Source organism: Giraffa tippelskirchi, chromosome 7 (genome assembly GCF_054371585.1).
Source record: "Giraffa tippelskirchi isolate mGirTip1 chromosome 7, T2T-mGirTip1v1.2.pri, whole genome shotgun sequence".
Classification (NCBI taxonomy): domain Eukaryota; kingdom Metazoa; phylum Chordata; class Mammalia; order Artiodactyla; family Giraffidae; genus Giraffa; species Giraffa tippelskirchi.
Genome location: NC_137281.1, coordinates 86,912,939 through 86,928,499, shown reverse-complemented (window position 1 = coordinate 86,928,499; position 15,561 = coordinate 86,912,939). Strand labels below are relative to the sequence as shown.

General features: G+C 47.7%; 1 protein-coding gene across 3 annotated transcripts; it reads right to left on the bottom strand.

Annotated features, from left to right (window-relative positions):
* Positions 1–580: 580 nt before the first annotated feature.
* Positions 581–14,562, bottom strand: TBC1D21 (TBC1 domain family member 21). Of its 3 annotated transcripts, XM_081506375.1 has the most exons (11): positions 14,377–14,562; positions 7,335–7,442; positions 7,097–7,200; positions 6,098–6,192; positions 4,960–5,070; positions 4,713–4,813; positions 3,716–3,812; positions 3,265–3,365; positions 1,860–1,976; positions 1,117–1,200; positions 581–738 (listed from the first exon to the last, which is right to left on the bottom strand). In XM_081506375.1, the coding sequence occupies exons 1-11, from the start codon at positions 14,434–14,436 to the stop codon at positions 706–708; spliced, it is 1,011 nt and encodes a 336-aa protein (XP_081362501.1). In that variant the 5' UTR covers positions 14,437–14,562; the 3' UTR covers positions 581–705. The 3 variants fall into 3 exon arrangements, with proteins under 3 accessions (XP_081362501.1, XP_081362504.1, XP_081362503.1); XM_081506378.1 differs by lacking the exon at positions 4,960–5,070; XM_081506377.1 differs by lacking the exon at positions 7,335–7,442.
* Between the last annotated feature and the right edge of the window lie 999 nt (positions 14,563–15,561).

Sequence of the window (15,561 nt, the reverse complement as noted above, 5' to 3'; positions counted from 1 at the left end):
TCTGCTCTCAAGGAGAGACTGCTCTGCCTGAGTCAGGGAAGAGATGGCACTATCTGGAGAGATTAAGGCTGAAAAGGGGAGTTTAGTTTGAGGCGGCATTTCAGGCTGAGAAATGAAGGTGCAATTGTGAGGGGCTTTAAAACCAAGGAAGGAGCCTCTTGCTAGCCAGAGATTTGTGCTGTGTCCTTCCACAGGCTGCTGGGGAGGTTCTGGACAAACAATGTCATGTATGATTTGTGTGTGGGGAGTAGAGAAGAGCCATGGGGTGGGAAGCCCTGGCCTCGGGCCCCCTTTCGGGACCAGGGATTGAGCAAGCATGTTGGCATGTCCATCTCTTCCACAGGAGGCAGCCCGCTCACAGAGTCGGTGATGCCCTCAACCCTTTGCTGCCTGGTGCAGAACCACTGCAGCCTTGGAAAACCCTCAGCCCCTGAGGAGTCGCTGACCAGCACAGTCTCTTCCCAGTGTGTGCCCTTTCTCTAGCCCTCCCATCTCTCTTCTCGTTAGACAATCCTGTCTCTGCCCTCACTCCCCACCCTAGGAAACACACTGCTCACCACAAACCATGACTCCAGAAAGCTGTTGTTATCACAGCTGTATTAACTACAGCCTCGCCCGATCACCCCATTGGACTTCATCCTGACCTCACAGCTGAAGCACCACCTCATCCTGTCCATGGAGGGCGTCTGTCTATTGTGAGCAGTCTCAGAGAAAGAAATCCTTTAACGACTGAGGAACCTGGGGGAGAGGAGGGTTCTCACAGGTAGGGGTGGACAGGCATTGGCCTGTCGCTGTCATTCTTCAGTTTATTCAGCCAGTAACGTTTCCCTGAGCCCCTGGTTTCCCAGCCCTGTGCCCAGATCTGCCCGGATGGATGCAGGGTATGAGGGATGAGGGCTGGGTTCTCAGGAAGCACAGTTTGCTCAGTGAAGCACGAGTTATGCATGCGAACAGTGAGAAGTCTGTGCAGAGCAACCCCCGTGGGTTGGTGGCAGAGAATATAGCACAAGGTATGTCTCTGAAGTTGAATACACCTGCCATGGACTGGGCTGGGGCGATTGGAGAAGGCCTCTTGGAGGAAGAAGGGAAGGAGGACAAATAATCAGAGTGACTTACATCCTTCTGGATGAGCTCAGCGTAAACTATGCAGGCAGCAGAGATCAGCTCGTCGGCATCGAGGTCAATGAGGTTGTTGCAGGCCTGTGCCAGAAGAAGGTGGGAGGAAGCAGGTCTCCCTGGGCACAGGCTGGCACAGGGAGCGACCCGCTGCTTCAAGGGGACAAGGCCGCTGCTCATGGCAGTCACTTAGGGCCACCCAATCTCTTCTCCGCTAGCTTGGCTCAGTGCCTGAATTTTACCGTCGGAATTTTATATATTGGAAAGATGGGGAATGCAGTTTTCATTCTTGGCACTAGAGGGTCCCCAGGGTTTCCCCGAGTGTTTCATGGGATTCTGGGAGGACTCGTTTTATGATGGGGGCGCCATCTAAGATGTTTTGGCTCAAAAACTTCAGCTGCTTTTCAGAATTGTTGGAAAACTCTAGGTCTTTTGTCACAGGAGGACCCTAGGGCCAAAGAGTTAACTGTCAGTCAATCCGGCCTCAAGGTTAAGAACCGTTTAGGGCCTCAGCTCCCCCAGATGCTAAACAGGGGTACTGGTGATGATGATGGTTATCACGCCTCTGTGTCAGGCTTGTCTGGAGGTTTACATGAGCTGGTCTATACAGGCACTTGGCACAGTGTTCGGAGTATGTCAGTCTCCCCACTATTGCCCAGGGGCAGCCAGGGCCCCTGAATCTGTGTCAGGGGTCTCCGGGAGCTGGTGGGGCTGGGCTGGGCTTTGCTGGAGGATGCTCTCACCAGGAGGATATCGTCGCCCGTCATGTTCTCCTGTAGCACCTGCTGGCGCACCATCTGCAGCATGCTGTAGGCCACCAGCACCTGGAAGTTCCTGCAAGGTTTCCCTGTGAGCAGCACCTGCAGGGGCCAATGAACCTCAGTCTGGTCTGTGGCCTGAGACTGCAGATGCCCTTAGGATGGTGCGGTCCCCACCAACCACGTGACCTGTCAGCCATGCCTGGGCCGTGCTGCCCATGTATGTGCTCATTCGTTGACTCATTCATTCATTCAACCTCTTGGGGTCTAGGCATTGTGCTTGCTGTTGGAGGACTCAGGGAAAAAGGCTTTAGGGAATTCATCAGCTAGAGAGAAAGAGAGAGAGAGAAGGAAGAAGGAGGAAGGGAGGGAGCAGAAAAGAAGAAAGAGAGAGACAAGGGGAGAGAATGCCAAGAATGACTGGGTAACTCTCTGTAGCTTTGAGTGGTGCTTTGTCAAAACAACAGTTGATGGAAAGTCAGCAATCCAGGGGTGTCACTAAAGGCCTGGTGGTTGAGCACGGAGATCAACAGGCCAGGAGTGAGGAGTGAGGTAGGGGGAATTGACTTGTGGGGCACTGAATGCCAGGATGAGCAGTGGGCCCAATCCTGCAGGCAGCAGTGGCCACGGGGTAGGGCAGTGGGTGTGTTCCCGGGGGATTGCATCTTGCCCTGGAGACTGGGGTCAAAGAAGTGCAGGTGTGACCTGTCCTTGGGGGGTCCCTCCTTCTCCAGGAGTCAGGGCTCAGAAGGTGTGGGCACTCAGGTGGAGGAGAAAGCCAAGGAAGAGGCGGCTGGGAAAGTGAGAGCAGAGTGAGGGCCCTTGGGCAGGCAGGGTGGCAGGGAAGCTGAATACAGACCAGGCTTCTGCTGCATGAACCTTGAGGCCTCTCCTGCCTGCACTGCCCTGAGAAGGTGCAGTGGAGGGATAAGATGAACAGAGGGGTCAACTGATGTTCTCACATCTCTCAACAGGGCAGGAGCAGGGTCATTGGCCCAATAAATCCCACTGAACTGTATCCAAAATGAAGTGAAGTGAAAGGTGCTCAGTTGTGTCTGACTCTTTGTGACCCCATGGACTATATAGTCCATGGAATTCTCCAGGCCAAAATGCTGGAGTGGGTAGCCTTTCCCTTCTCCAGGGGATCTTCTTAACCCAGGGATCGAACCCATGTCTCCTGCATTGCAGGCGGATTCTTTACGAGATGAGCCACCAGGGAAGCCCAAGAATACTGGAGTGGGTAGCCTATCCCTTCTCCAGCAGATCTTCCTGACCCAGAAATCAAACCCGTCCAAAGCCGGCAGTAAAGGGGAGGAAGGACAGGGGCCTCCCTGCCGCCTGCCCCAGAGGGAGAGCCTGTTCCTCTGTCCTAGAGCAGCAGGCACCTCACCTCCCAGAGCCTCCAGACGTCATCGAAGGTCTTGAAGGCACGTTGAAAGCAGAGGCAGAACCAGGGGAAGAGGGATGGCACAGCCCCCGCACCCTTCCCTTCTGTGGGGAGAGAAGCCGGGCACCAGCCCAGGGGCCATGGTCAGGGGATGGGAGATGAAGCAAAAACACACATGGATGAACAACTGAGCACAGAAACATACTTGGGAAATTAAAAAAAACCCAGGCTGTCACATTTCCATCTGCCCTTGGAGACTGTTCGGGGTGGATTTTCAACTGTCCAGATTCTAACCCCATACAGATGAACCCTCCTCCCGGGCCCGAAGAAAAGACCAAATGATCTCGCTTCCTCCCCCATGCTTGGGAGCTGCTGCCTTGGACTGGGTCCCGGCCCCCTCCCACGCCTTCCCTGGGGTTGAGGGAGGTGTATGGTGGCAGAGGGGGCCACTCACTTAAGTGCTCAGCGAACGTGGGATCCAGGAAGTTGATCAGGGTGTTGAGCATGTCGAGGTTCTTGCCTACCCCGATGTTGATGACACAGCTGTGCTCCTGGGAGAGATGAGTGGGCGAGAGGGACCCCCTTGAAAGCACTAGATGAGTCAGCCTTGCTCCATCAATTTCCCAATGCTGGAGGCCCTGTGTGAATTGGCTGGGCCTGGCCTGAGTCTCTGTATGTGTCTGGGTGTTGGAGTATGGGTGTTTATAAACACACATCTTGTCTGTGTGATGTGTGCATGTGTGTGTGTGTATGTGTGTGTGGTGGGGATGTAGAGATGGACCGGGTATGGCTCACAATGCAGTGAACTCAGATATTCTTCCAGACACATACCATGGGTCTGAACCAATCAGGACAAGGAAAGAGCAGTGGCACATTGTTTCGGGGATGGAGAAGAGGATGAGGGTGGGTTCTGGTCAGCCTCTTACAGATCATGAGGAAAGGGAGTAACAGGGAGCAGCACCTTTAAAGCTCTCAACCTCAACAGTGTGGGAATACCGAGTCCCTGGAGGGCCTAGATGCAGGTCAAGTAAAAGTAGCAGTGAGAGACAAGAGTGAAGACAAGAGGCCTGGAATGTTTGGCTGAGGTTTTGGGATTCTATTATGGAGCCTGTAGGGAGCCATGGAGGATTTGCAGGAGCAGAGCCATGTTTGGGGCAGGGGGAATGCCAGGGGAAAGGTGCCCTCATTGGGCCTTTCCAAACCTTTCAAGGTTTGACAAGAGCTGGGACCCAGCGCATCGTTATCCTCGTTTTCTCAGTTCCAATGCTTCCACCCCCCAACTCAGAAAAAACCCCACTGGGGCTGGCATTGCCTTTTTCTGGGAGAAGCTCCTCTGGGACTCAGAGGGCTGTTTCAGGGCTGGAGGAAATGACTGGGGCTGCCAATGCCTTCCTAACCTCAAGGGGTCATTTGAGGAACGCGGAGGTCCCTAAGCCACGCCCAGCTCTCACCGTTTTCTGTAGGAAGAACTGGAAAAGCCAGAAGGTCTCATGGTCATGTTCTACCATCAGCTGGAAAATCATCACCATCTCATGGAAGCCCTGCTGGTACTCTGGAGTGGATGGGGGGGCCAGTGAGGAGGAGCCGGCGGGAGGGATAGGTTGGGGGTTACGGCGGAGCCTGGGCTGGGACAGGGGCACTGTCCCAGGAAGGAGTTGAGAAGGGGGAGCTGAAGGGAGGCCCAGCCCTTTGGCGCACCTGCTTGAGTGTTGCAGACATAACTCAGGAGCAGGATCTTCTCCAGCCTCTTCTTATCGATGAGGACATTGCCCAGGGGGTCTTTGTCATAGAGTTTTTTAATGTCATGTGCTAGGTTGGGGGCAAGGGACAGGTGGGTGTCACCAGATCACGTCTAGCAGAAGGTCCATGGGTGAGTTTATTACCCCCAATCCAAGAGGGTAGGACCCAGGACATCCTAGGAAGGGGGCTATGAAAAAATTTACATCGGGGACTTCCTTGGTGGTCCAGTGGTTGAGAATTCTCCTGCCAACTCAGGGCACACAGGTTCTACCCCTGGTCTGGGACCTAAGATCGTACATGCTGCAAAGCAACTGAGTCCTAGTGCCACAGGTACTGAGTCCAGACGCCCTAGAGCCCATGCTCCAGAACAAGATGCTGCTAAGTCGCTTCAGTCGTGTCCGACTCTGTGCAACCCCATAGACGGCAGCCCACCAGGCTCCCCCGTCCCTGGGATTCTCCAGGCAAGAACACTGGGTTGCCATTGCCTTCTCCAATGCATGAAAGTGAAAAGTGAAAGTGAAGTCGCTCAGTCGTGTCCGACTCTTAGCGACCCCATGGACTGCAGCCTACCAGGCCCCTCTGTCCATGGGATTTTCCAGGGAAAAGGACTAGAGTGGGGTGCCATTGAAGCAACTGCAATGAGAAGCCCATGCACTGCAATAAGAGAAAGCCCATGTGCAGCAACCAAAAATAAAACAAAATGAAAAAAGATACATCGGACCACCAAGCTTTACCCTTCACCACAACCTGAGCTGCCTGGAGTTTTTCCTGCCTCCAAATCTTTGACCAGTCTGTACCCTTTGCTAGGAATGTCCCGCCTTCACGCAGTTCAAATCCAGCCTAGTTCAAGGTCAAGAGGGGAAGAGATGTTGACAACCAGCGAAAGAGCGTACACCCAGGGGCACACACTGCCGGGCCACTTGGGGCAGCCGGTGGACCCAGGCTGGTAGACTAACCAAGATTGAGCCTGCAAAATTCGCAGCTCATGTCAAGGTAGCACCCAGGAACCAGGGCACAGACATGACATAGGAAGAGCCAGGAAGGAGGGCTTCCAACCTTCCCCTCTGCTGGGCCCGGCCCACCCTCCTCGGCTCACTGATGTTGTTCCGAGTCTCTATGAAGTTCCGGTGCAGGTTTTCCAGAAGGGGCTGAATCTTCTGGTACATCTGGCATAAGGCCTCGTAGTTCTTCCTGTGAGGACAGACCCGAGGCTGAAGGAGGCATCCTTCCCTCCAGGCCAGTCGGGGGAACTCCGAGCAGTGCCCTGACCCAAGTGGTGCACGCTCCCTGTGCTGCCTCCCATCCCCCCAACTTGCCCAACCCTAACCATCCTCCGATGGGCACCTGGAGTGCAGGGGAGGTGGCTCTGCAGTCTGACCACTGCACCTGAATCCTGGATCCATAATTTAAGAACTGGGTGTCTGCCATTAGGGGATATCAAGACTTGGGGATATCACTGGCCCTCTCTAAGCCTCCGTTTCCTTGTCTGTAGAGTGGGGCTAACACTAGCACCTGTGCCTCAGGATTGGAAGGACTAGATGAGGCAGGGTTTTGTGCCCATCATTGGAATGAGCTTAGGTGTGTAGTGGGCTGAATGGTGACCTCCAAAGATAGGTCCATGCCCCAACACCTGAAACTTGTGAATATGACTTTCTTTGGGAAAAGGGTCTTTGCAGGTGTACTTAATTAAGGGTCTTGAGCTGAATTATCTGGGTGGCCCTAGATCCCCCAAATGTCCTGGAGTGTTCTCTGGCTGGCCCCTGAGCGTGTGGATATTCCCTACCTCAAGAAGGCTGCACAGGCCTAGGGATGGCTGGGATGGGCAGGGTGGAGGGGCAGCGCCTGGAGGTGCTAGGGTCGAGCTCAAGTTGGCAGGCTGTGGACTAGTAATCAGGAGCAGGGTCCAGGGTGGGGGTGGGGGAAGTGCCTATGCCCCCTGGGTGGGGGTCCTGAGTCAGGAGAGCCATGGGGGTTTTGCCTCTTGAAAAGAGAAGTCCATTTGAAGGAAGCAGCCTGAACCTAGCAGGCTGGGGTGGGCACCCCCTCCCACTTACACTATCACCTCTCTCCCTTGAAAGGATCTGAAACATTCTACCTCCTTGTGCTGTCCACCATGAGCCGCTCATCCTGGGAACTCTGCCAAGAGTAGTAGCCCGTGAGGAACTTCCAGGCTTCTGTCCTCACCGTGGGGTGCAGGCCCTGGGTGGGGGCAGAGGTGAGAGGTTGTGAGCCCCCTGAATGCCTGAAAGAGCCCCCTCCAATGCCATGCCCACCCCGTTGCCCACCCACGCCCCCAGTTCCAGGGTGAGGCCAAGGGTAGCTTAGGACTGTACCCTTTCCAGGATGTTAACACAAATGAAGTCTCGTGACTTGGCCAAGTGACCATTCTCGTCAAAGAAGCCATCCCATTCCGTCTTGTCAATGGGTGGTTTTCTCTTCACCTGGCAAAGACAACCACCTCAGCCCTTGATTAGAAACCTTTGGCTTTTCTTTAAGACTGAGTTTTAAGTGATATACTCTGGATTTTGCAACATGAATCAAAGTTCACAGCTGCTGACTCACTTCTGAAAATTTAACCTGAGGAAATTACTGAAAATATATAGAAAAATGCTGTATGCACAATAATTTTCATTGCACACTACTTACTAGAATGAAAAATGCAAGCACTCTCTAAATGTTGTGCAATAAGGGAATAGTTAAGTAAACTATGGTTTATATGCTCAATGGAATATTGTGAGGCATTTAAATCGATACTTACAAAGAATGAATAATAATCTGGGAAAATACAAATGTTAACGGAAAAAACCAGAAAGCAAAGCTGTATATTCAGTCTGTACTCTGTCTGTGTACATACTCCATATACATCTGTTACATATTGTAAAAACCACACCTTATATACTCTTAAAGTGAATTAACCACTATAAAAACCCTGTTTGAAAAAAGACTGAAAAAAAAAACCCCTGAAAAAAACCACCCAAAAACAAAACAGTGATTATCTCTGAATGATAGGATTATAAGTAATTTTCCCTTTTTCTTGTATTTTCAAGCTTTTCTGTAATATAAAGTATACTTGCCTTGATAATGGAAAAATAAAGTAAGTACTAATTGAACACATCTATGAGATCCATTTTACCTTTTCTAGAAGAGTAAAATGGTACATCATGAGGAATGGTTTCTGTTTACATAAGATGTGTGTGTGTGTGTGTGTGTGTGTGTGTGTGTGTGTGTGTGTCGGGGAAAGGTGAGTGCAGTGCATGCAAAATAATTTAAAATGCTCATAAAACAATAATTAGGAGTTGAATTCCTTTTGGAATAGGGGAAGATGCCTAGAAGAGTCGTGCATTGAAGAGAATATCTTAAAATGCCACATCTCAGTCTTGAAAGTATGCTGATGGACAGAGCTTGGCAGGTGACTAGACATGTCTGATATATATATTCCCAACTTCCCATTAATAGATACCTGAATATGCATAGGTATGACTCAAACTTAAATTTGCATACAAGTCACCTGAAGATCTTAAAATTCTGATTCTGACTCGAAAGGTCTGGGGTGGGGGCCAAGATGACAGGTTTCTAACAAACTCCCAGGGCACTGCTGATTTATTGACCACAGGCATAGAAAGGTGTTAGAGACAAAACAGCACTGGAAATGAAGAATTGGAGCCCACAGGCCAAAATTTGGGGTAATTTCTGCTAACTCTGTTTGGTAAAGATGTATCGAGCAATATACTTTAATGACTCATGCATGCTCCATCTTCTAAACCAAAATAGGATATATGGGCCCAAGAAGGTACCAAAAATCTTGGCCTTGGCCTAACCTTGGGAAGCAGGGTCTGCCCTAATGCCACGTCCCAACTGTATAGACACTGTCGTCTGAGCCGATCAGAGCCAGGCTTCTGCCCTCTGACAGCCGCCATGTTCTCACAACCTGACTTCAGAAACTGCAACACTTGGCAGGAAGTAGAAGGGAATAAGAAGAGCAGGGCTGTGTCCTGGGATGTTTCATTATAAAAGGGAATGACTGAACTTTAGGAATACATTTCCTTATGAATTCTAGTCAGTTGGTCAGTTTCTACAAAAAAAAATGTGGCTGTGATTTTGATGGGGATTACATTGAACCTATAGATCAATTTGTGGAGAACTGATAATGCTGTTGAATCTTCTGACCCATAAAACATAGTATATTTCTCCATTTATTTAGGTCTTCTTTAATTTCTCTCAGCAATGTTTTGTGCATTTTGGTGTGTAGGTCATTCATATATTTTATCAGATTTATTCACAAATATTTCATATTTTGGATGCTGTTGTAAAAGGTGTCATTTTTAAACTTTCAACTTCCAACTCCTCATTGCTAGTATTTACAGATATAGCGGATTTTTATGTATTGATCTTGTATCCTAACCTTGCTAACCTCACTTATTAGTCTTAGTAGCTTTTTTGGTGAATCAATAAGATTTGTTATATAGGCCAGCAATCAGCAAACTATATATCCCATGGGCCAAATCTGGTCTTCAATCTGTTTTTTTTTTTTTCCAAATAAAGTTTTATTGGCACACAGTCATGCCCATTCACTCATTTGTTGTCTACGGCTGCTTTTATGCTACAATGGCAGAGTTTAGTAGTTACAACAGAGATGTATGACACACACAGACTAAAGTACTTACTACTTTGACCCTTACAGAAAAAGTTTGCCAACCCTGACATAGATGGTCATATTATCTGTGAATAAAGGCAGTTTCACTTCTTCTTTTCCAAGCTGGATGTCTTTTATTTCTTTCTCATGTTTTATGTACTGACTAGAACTTAAAGGACAATGTCAAATAAAAGTGGTGAGAACAGACATCTTTGCTTTGTTCCTAATCTTAGAGGGAAGGCATTTGGGCTTTTATGATTCGGTGTGATGTTAACTGTAGGCTTTTTGTAGATGCCCTTTATCAGGCTGAGGCAGTTCCCTTCTGTTCCTAGTTTGATGAGAGTTTTATCAGGGATGGATGTTCTGCATCAATGGAGATGATCATACGGTTTTTCATTTTTTAGTGGGTTAATATGGTAAATTACATTGAATTATTCTGAATGTTGTCATTCCTTGGATAAACCCTCGTAGTGATGTATTATCCTTTTTAGACATCATCGGATATTATTTGCTACAGTTTTATTTAGGATTTTTGCATCATTGTTCATGAGAGAGCTTGGTCTATAATTTTGTTTTCTTGTAATGTTTTTGATTTTGATAACAGGGCAGTGTTGGCCTCATGGAATAAGTAGGGACCTTTTTCTGCTTTTCAATTTTTTTAGAATAGTTTGTATAGTTTTTTAGAATAGTTTGAATTGATATTATTTCTTTCTTCAGTATTTGTTGTAACTCACCAGTGAAGCCAGCTAGGTCTGGAGTGTTCTTTGTGGGAAGATTTTTAACTACAAATTCAATTTTTTATTAGATTGAAGGATACTGTCAGAAGAAATTATTTTATTTTTGACTTTTTAAAATTAGAGATTTATCAGAATAGGACATTTTCCTTCTAATTCACTTTAAAAAATAAGCAATACAGGAAACAGCAAGGAATCAATAAAGGCATAAACCACAAAAATGATTGAAACTCAAAGAAATTAATTATGGAAACAAATGCTTAAGTTTCCTTAGTAGTTGTAAACACTTTAAAAGCACTGATTTTATTTTAAGCACTTTATATTTACAACTGTTTAATCTTCACAACCACCTATGAGGCAGGTGAGGTTGTTAACACTGCTTAACGTGTTAGGGAACCAGAGGTCTAGAGGGTTAATTAGTATATCTGAAGTCACATAGTAAATATCAGAGCTGAGATTTGAATCTAGAGTTGTTTGGTGCAAGAGTCAGGATGCTTAACTCCAATGCCATGCCACCAGGGAGTGTAAAAGGCAAGGATTTTCAGTTTAAATAAAAAATATACACCCTAATCGAGCTGTTAGGCTTTCCAGGTGGCTCAGTAGTAAAGAATCAGCTTGCCAGTGCAGGAGTCTCAGGAGACACGGGTTTGATTCCTGGGTCTGGAAGATCCCCTGGAGGAGGAAATGGCAACCCACTCTAGTATTCTTGCCTGGAAAATCCCATGAACAGATGAGCCTGGCAGGCTATAGTCAATGGGGTCACAAAGAGTCAGATGTGACTGAGGGACTAAGCATGCATGAGAGCTGTTAACAAAAGGTATACTTTAAAATTAATGCCACAGAAAGATTAAAAAATAAATGATGAACAAAGATATGAAAAAAGGGCTAAACACAATGAAAGTGGCAAAGTAATCAAAGCAATATTCACAGAACACTATAATAAAAGATATGGCATCAACATAATAAGGCAGAGATAATTAGAAACATCACAAGAAGGCATCTGCTGAGTGCTCGGAGAATCTGCATCACTAAACCTCTACCTGCAACAATTGGCCATCTGCCTACTTTGCCTTGGCTGAATTTGTTTTTAAAAAGCCACTGACTTCTTCCAGTAAATTCTTCTTCTCTCTGCCCAGCCTCTTCCCTGTATCTCCCTGGACCCAAGCAAACTACGGGGCACTCACAAGAACATGTAAGACATTTGCCAGCAAGCCAAGGACAAGCTCAAAAAGCCTGACCACCTACAGAGGCCTACAGGTTGGTGGCTGGGGGGTGCAGAGGCAAGGGGGTGGCGATAGGAATTTCCGCAGGAAGTCCCCTCCCTCTCTTCACTAGTACATCAACACTGCCTGTCTATGCCAGAAACCATAGAATCTGTATCTGGGTTTCTTCAAAATAGTGGAGACGGTGATCTCAATGGCCACTCAAATCCATCTTCATCCTCCTATATTCCTCTATTCCTTGCTCCACCAACCTATTAACACCCTGCCCACAATCTGGGTACAAGGACCTGGTCATCCAGGAGGAGACTCTGGTAGTCTGTGAGGTGCTGGGTACTCTTTAGCTCTGCAATAACACCTTTCCTAGTTCCCTAGAAAGAGTACTGCTAGGCAAAGCAGGTGTGGAAATCTCTTCCCGCATTTGTGGTGTACCTCAGCAGGGTAAAACTCTCTACCGGCAAACCTGGGGAAAGCTGGGCCATGCTTCCCCTGGAGAAGGGGGCCAGAGGTGGGAGCCTTAAATGGTTCAACCTCTCTAACAGCTGTTAATGGCCCTGGCTGCAGGCATACATCTTTCTAGCCTCTTTCCCCCACTTCATCGTTAGGTTAAGGATTTTCTCCAGTATTTTATAGTAAAATAAGAAAGCCACTGGAGGATAAGAAAAATTTTCTTTAAGGGTTTTTGATGCCATGTTGCTCTGAATCCTCATAGCAGTAGTTGTTGTTAAGTCTCTAAGTCGTGTCCGACTCTTTGCGACCCCATGGTCTGCAGCATACCAGGCTCCTCTGTCCTTTACTATTTCCTGGAGTTTGCTCAGATTCATGTCCATTGAGTGCTGATGTTATCTAATCATCTCATCCTCTGCCGCCCTCCTCTCCTTTAGCCGCCAGTCTTTCCCAGCATCCGCGTCTTTTCTAATGAGTTGGCTCTTTGCATCAGGTAGCCAAAGTATTGGAGCTTTAGCTTCAGCAACAGTCCTTCCAATGAATATTCAGGGTTGATTTCCTTTAGGACTGACTGGTTTGATCTCCCTTGCAATCCAAGGGACTCTCAAGAGTCTTTTCCAGCACCACAATTTGAAAGCATCGATTCTTCGGTGCTCAGCCTTCTTATGGTCCAACTCTCACATCCCGCATAGCCACAGAGTCCCCAATAAAGCCTGAGTTCAACTGTGGGACAAGACATACTTCCAACAGTAACCACAACTGTGTCAGTGATTCCTACCAAGGAAAGAGGGGGTGTCCCAAGGAGGGCAGGCATATTAAGAGTAGACAGTTTGAGGGAGCGATGTGTGTGACTTGAGAGTTATCTGGGTGATACTTATCAACCCAGGTGTGGAGTGTGTATCATCAGAGTAGTATAGTTATCTTTAAAAAATGGCTTAGGGACTTCCCTGGTGTCCAGTGGTTAAGAATCCACCTTGCAATGCAGGGGATGCAGATTTGATCCCTGGTTGGGAACTAAGATCCCATATGCCGTGGAACAACTAGAGATCTGTATGATGCAAAGAAGTTAGGTGCACATCAGAATCACCCAGAGGGCTTGTGAAACTGTAGATTGATGGGCCCCACGCCCAGAGTTTCTGGTTCAGAAGATCTGGGACTCAAGAATCTGCATTCCTTATTAGACCGAAGTTGATGCTGATGCTGCAGACTCAGTCACCACACTTGGAGAATCACTGATTAGGAGATGGACTCCATAGCTTGGGTTTAAATACCCGCTCTGCCACTGACTGGGCTTCCCAGGTGGCGCTAGTGGTAAAGAACCCGCCTGCCAATGCGGGAGGCGTAAGAGATGCAGGTTCGATCTCTGGATCAAGAAGATCCCCTGGAGAAGGGCATGGCAACCTGCTCCAGTATTCTTCCCAGGAGAATCCCATGGACAGAGGAGCCTGGTGGGCTGTGGTCCATGGGGTCACAAAGAGTCGGACATGACTGAAGCAACTGAGCACAGCACGGCTGCCATTTACTAGCTGTGGGTCTGTAGGAAGTTGCTTATCCCCCAAGCTCAATGTTCTCATTTATAAAGTGAATGTAATAGCTTCATCCACCTCATAGAGTTATGATGAGACTGTAAATAAATCATTTACAACAGTCATTGTACATAATAAATGCCATATGACAGTTTTTTATTTTATTATTATCCTTCTCTAAGTTTAGGGAAATTAAGAGAGATATAAAGAAAATTCAAATCAAGGCCTGGTGATAACTCGTAATAAAGCAATAACATTTAAAACTCGGGGAGAGAGGTACCCATTTTGCATTTCTGCTTTTCTATGTATCACTCTGTAAATCACAATGATTAATGAGACTTGAGATTGGTTAAGGCCATCATAATTAGTCACTATGATTTTGAAAAATATACCGTGTGGAAAATTCTATGACTGAAGCTGAATTCAAATGAATAGCTTCTCTTATTAATTGGACGTGGAACCACCTGCTAACAAAAGCATTACTGCCACCTGGTGGCAGCATACCAAAATTGTTGGCAAAAACACCAAGGAAAATTCAGCATCTTTAAGACAACTTGCAAACCAGGAACTCATTAAAGTTAGAATGTCACATATGGGGGAAAAGTAACACTGGCTTAGATAGAAGGGTAAAGAAAGGACTTGTGTTTTTCAGTCCTGTTGTCGGTGATGATGGTGAGACCAAGTTTTGACCTACCCTGCTACACCTTCTAGGCCAGCTCAGGGTTCTAGTCCTTCCCACCCAACAGGCGAAAATAGCCCTAATGCAAACCAGAGATTGGGGAGGGAGGGACATGGAGCTGATGAAGAACACCCACCAGGATGAAGGAGGCCGACTGCCTGGCAGAGAGACTGTTTTCGGGAGAGAGGGTGGTCATGGCCCCTGCTGGCTGTCTTCAAGCAGCCTCTGACTGGAGCTTGCTTGGAGCCCTAAGTGATGCTTTAATCAAGCAGGGGAAGGTGGTCTTCTTTTTGGGGGATGAGTTGCTTTCCCAGGAGGAACTGGGCCTCTGCTGACCTCCCATACTTGAACAGAGCCAGCCAATATGTCATAAAGCCCCTGGAATGCTTGTCACAATGGCCTTGGAACATGGGAGCCCTCAACTTTAGAGGTAAGACACACCCAAGAACCAAGGGGACTAAACCTCCCAGTCACCCAGAAAAATTGTAGTACTTACAGGATGTGTAATGGGGGCTGGAATCAGAGGACATGTAGACCAGTATGCGGGGCTGATCAGGGAGGGCTTCCTGGAAGAGGCGAACCAGGAAGTCTTTCCATCTCTGGCTCTCCCTCGTCTGGGCCCCCTTCACTTGTTATTCCACCAGACTAGTACTGAAACCTGGAAAGCACCTAGAGTAGGAGATTTAGGTCTCTTGAGTATAACTTTCAGAGATTCAGAATCAGAATGTCTGGGCTGGGGACATGGGGAACTGTATTTTGAAAAACTCCCTGGGTGACTCAGATTAGGTGTTCAGATGGTAGCTTCAAGGGGTAGAGATCAGTTTCATTTATCTTTACATCTAGAGCACTAAAGACAGTGCCCAAGTGACTGAATGAATAATTTAATTGAAGAGAAGAGTGAATGAAGCCCTTAGATCTCCTCTTACTTTCTTCTCTGTATATATTACAGAGGTTTCTATACATGTCCCATCCCCCCTCCTTCCCTGAGTTCCTTTTGGCCAAGGTCAATGTCTGATCCTTGTGTTTTTCCCTCCCAGTGCCAGCCCCACCTCCTGGCACTTGGTGGGTGCTCAGTATTTGCTGAATGAACCTGAGAAGCTGGCTTCTCTTGGCTCCGGCATATCAGTTCTCCGCCTTAAGCATCGCTTGCATTCCTACTAAGGTCTCAGCCATTAAAGCCATCTGGCTCCAAAGCATCCTTTGTCATTAGGAGAGGATAGTAATTAGACCAACCAAATTGAAATCAGGAGCTTAGAGCTGGAGTGTGAACTCTGACCTCAAATTTGGATATTCTCCCCTTCTGAGCCATGGATCCCCCAGC

Coding starts and splice junctions, on each gene's coding strand:
- TBC1D21 (XM_081506375.1), bottom strand. CDS start 14,436: ATGACCACCCTCTCTCCCGAAAACAGTCTCTCTGCCAGGCAGTCGGCC. Junction 7,443..14,376: donor AGTCGGCCTCCTTCATCCTG/GTGGGTGTTCTT, acceptor TGTCTTTGCCAG/GTGAAGAGAAAACCACCCAT. Junction 739..1,116: donor CTGAGCTCATCCAGAAGGAT/GTAAGTCACTCT, acceptor CCTCTCCCCCAG/GTTCCTCAGTCGTTAAAGGA.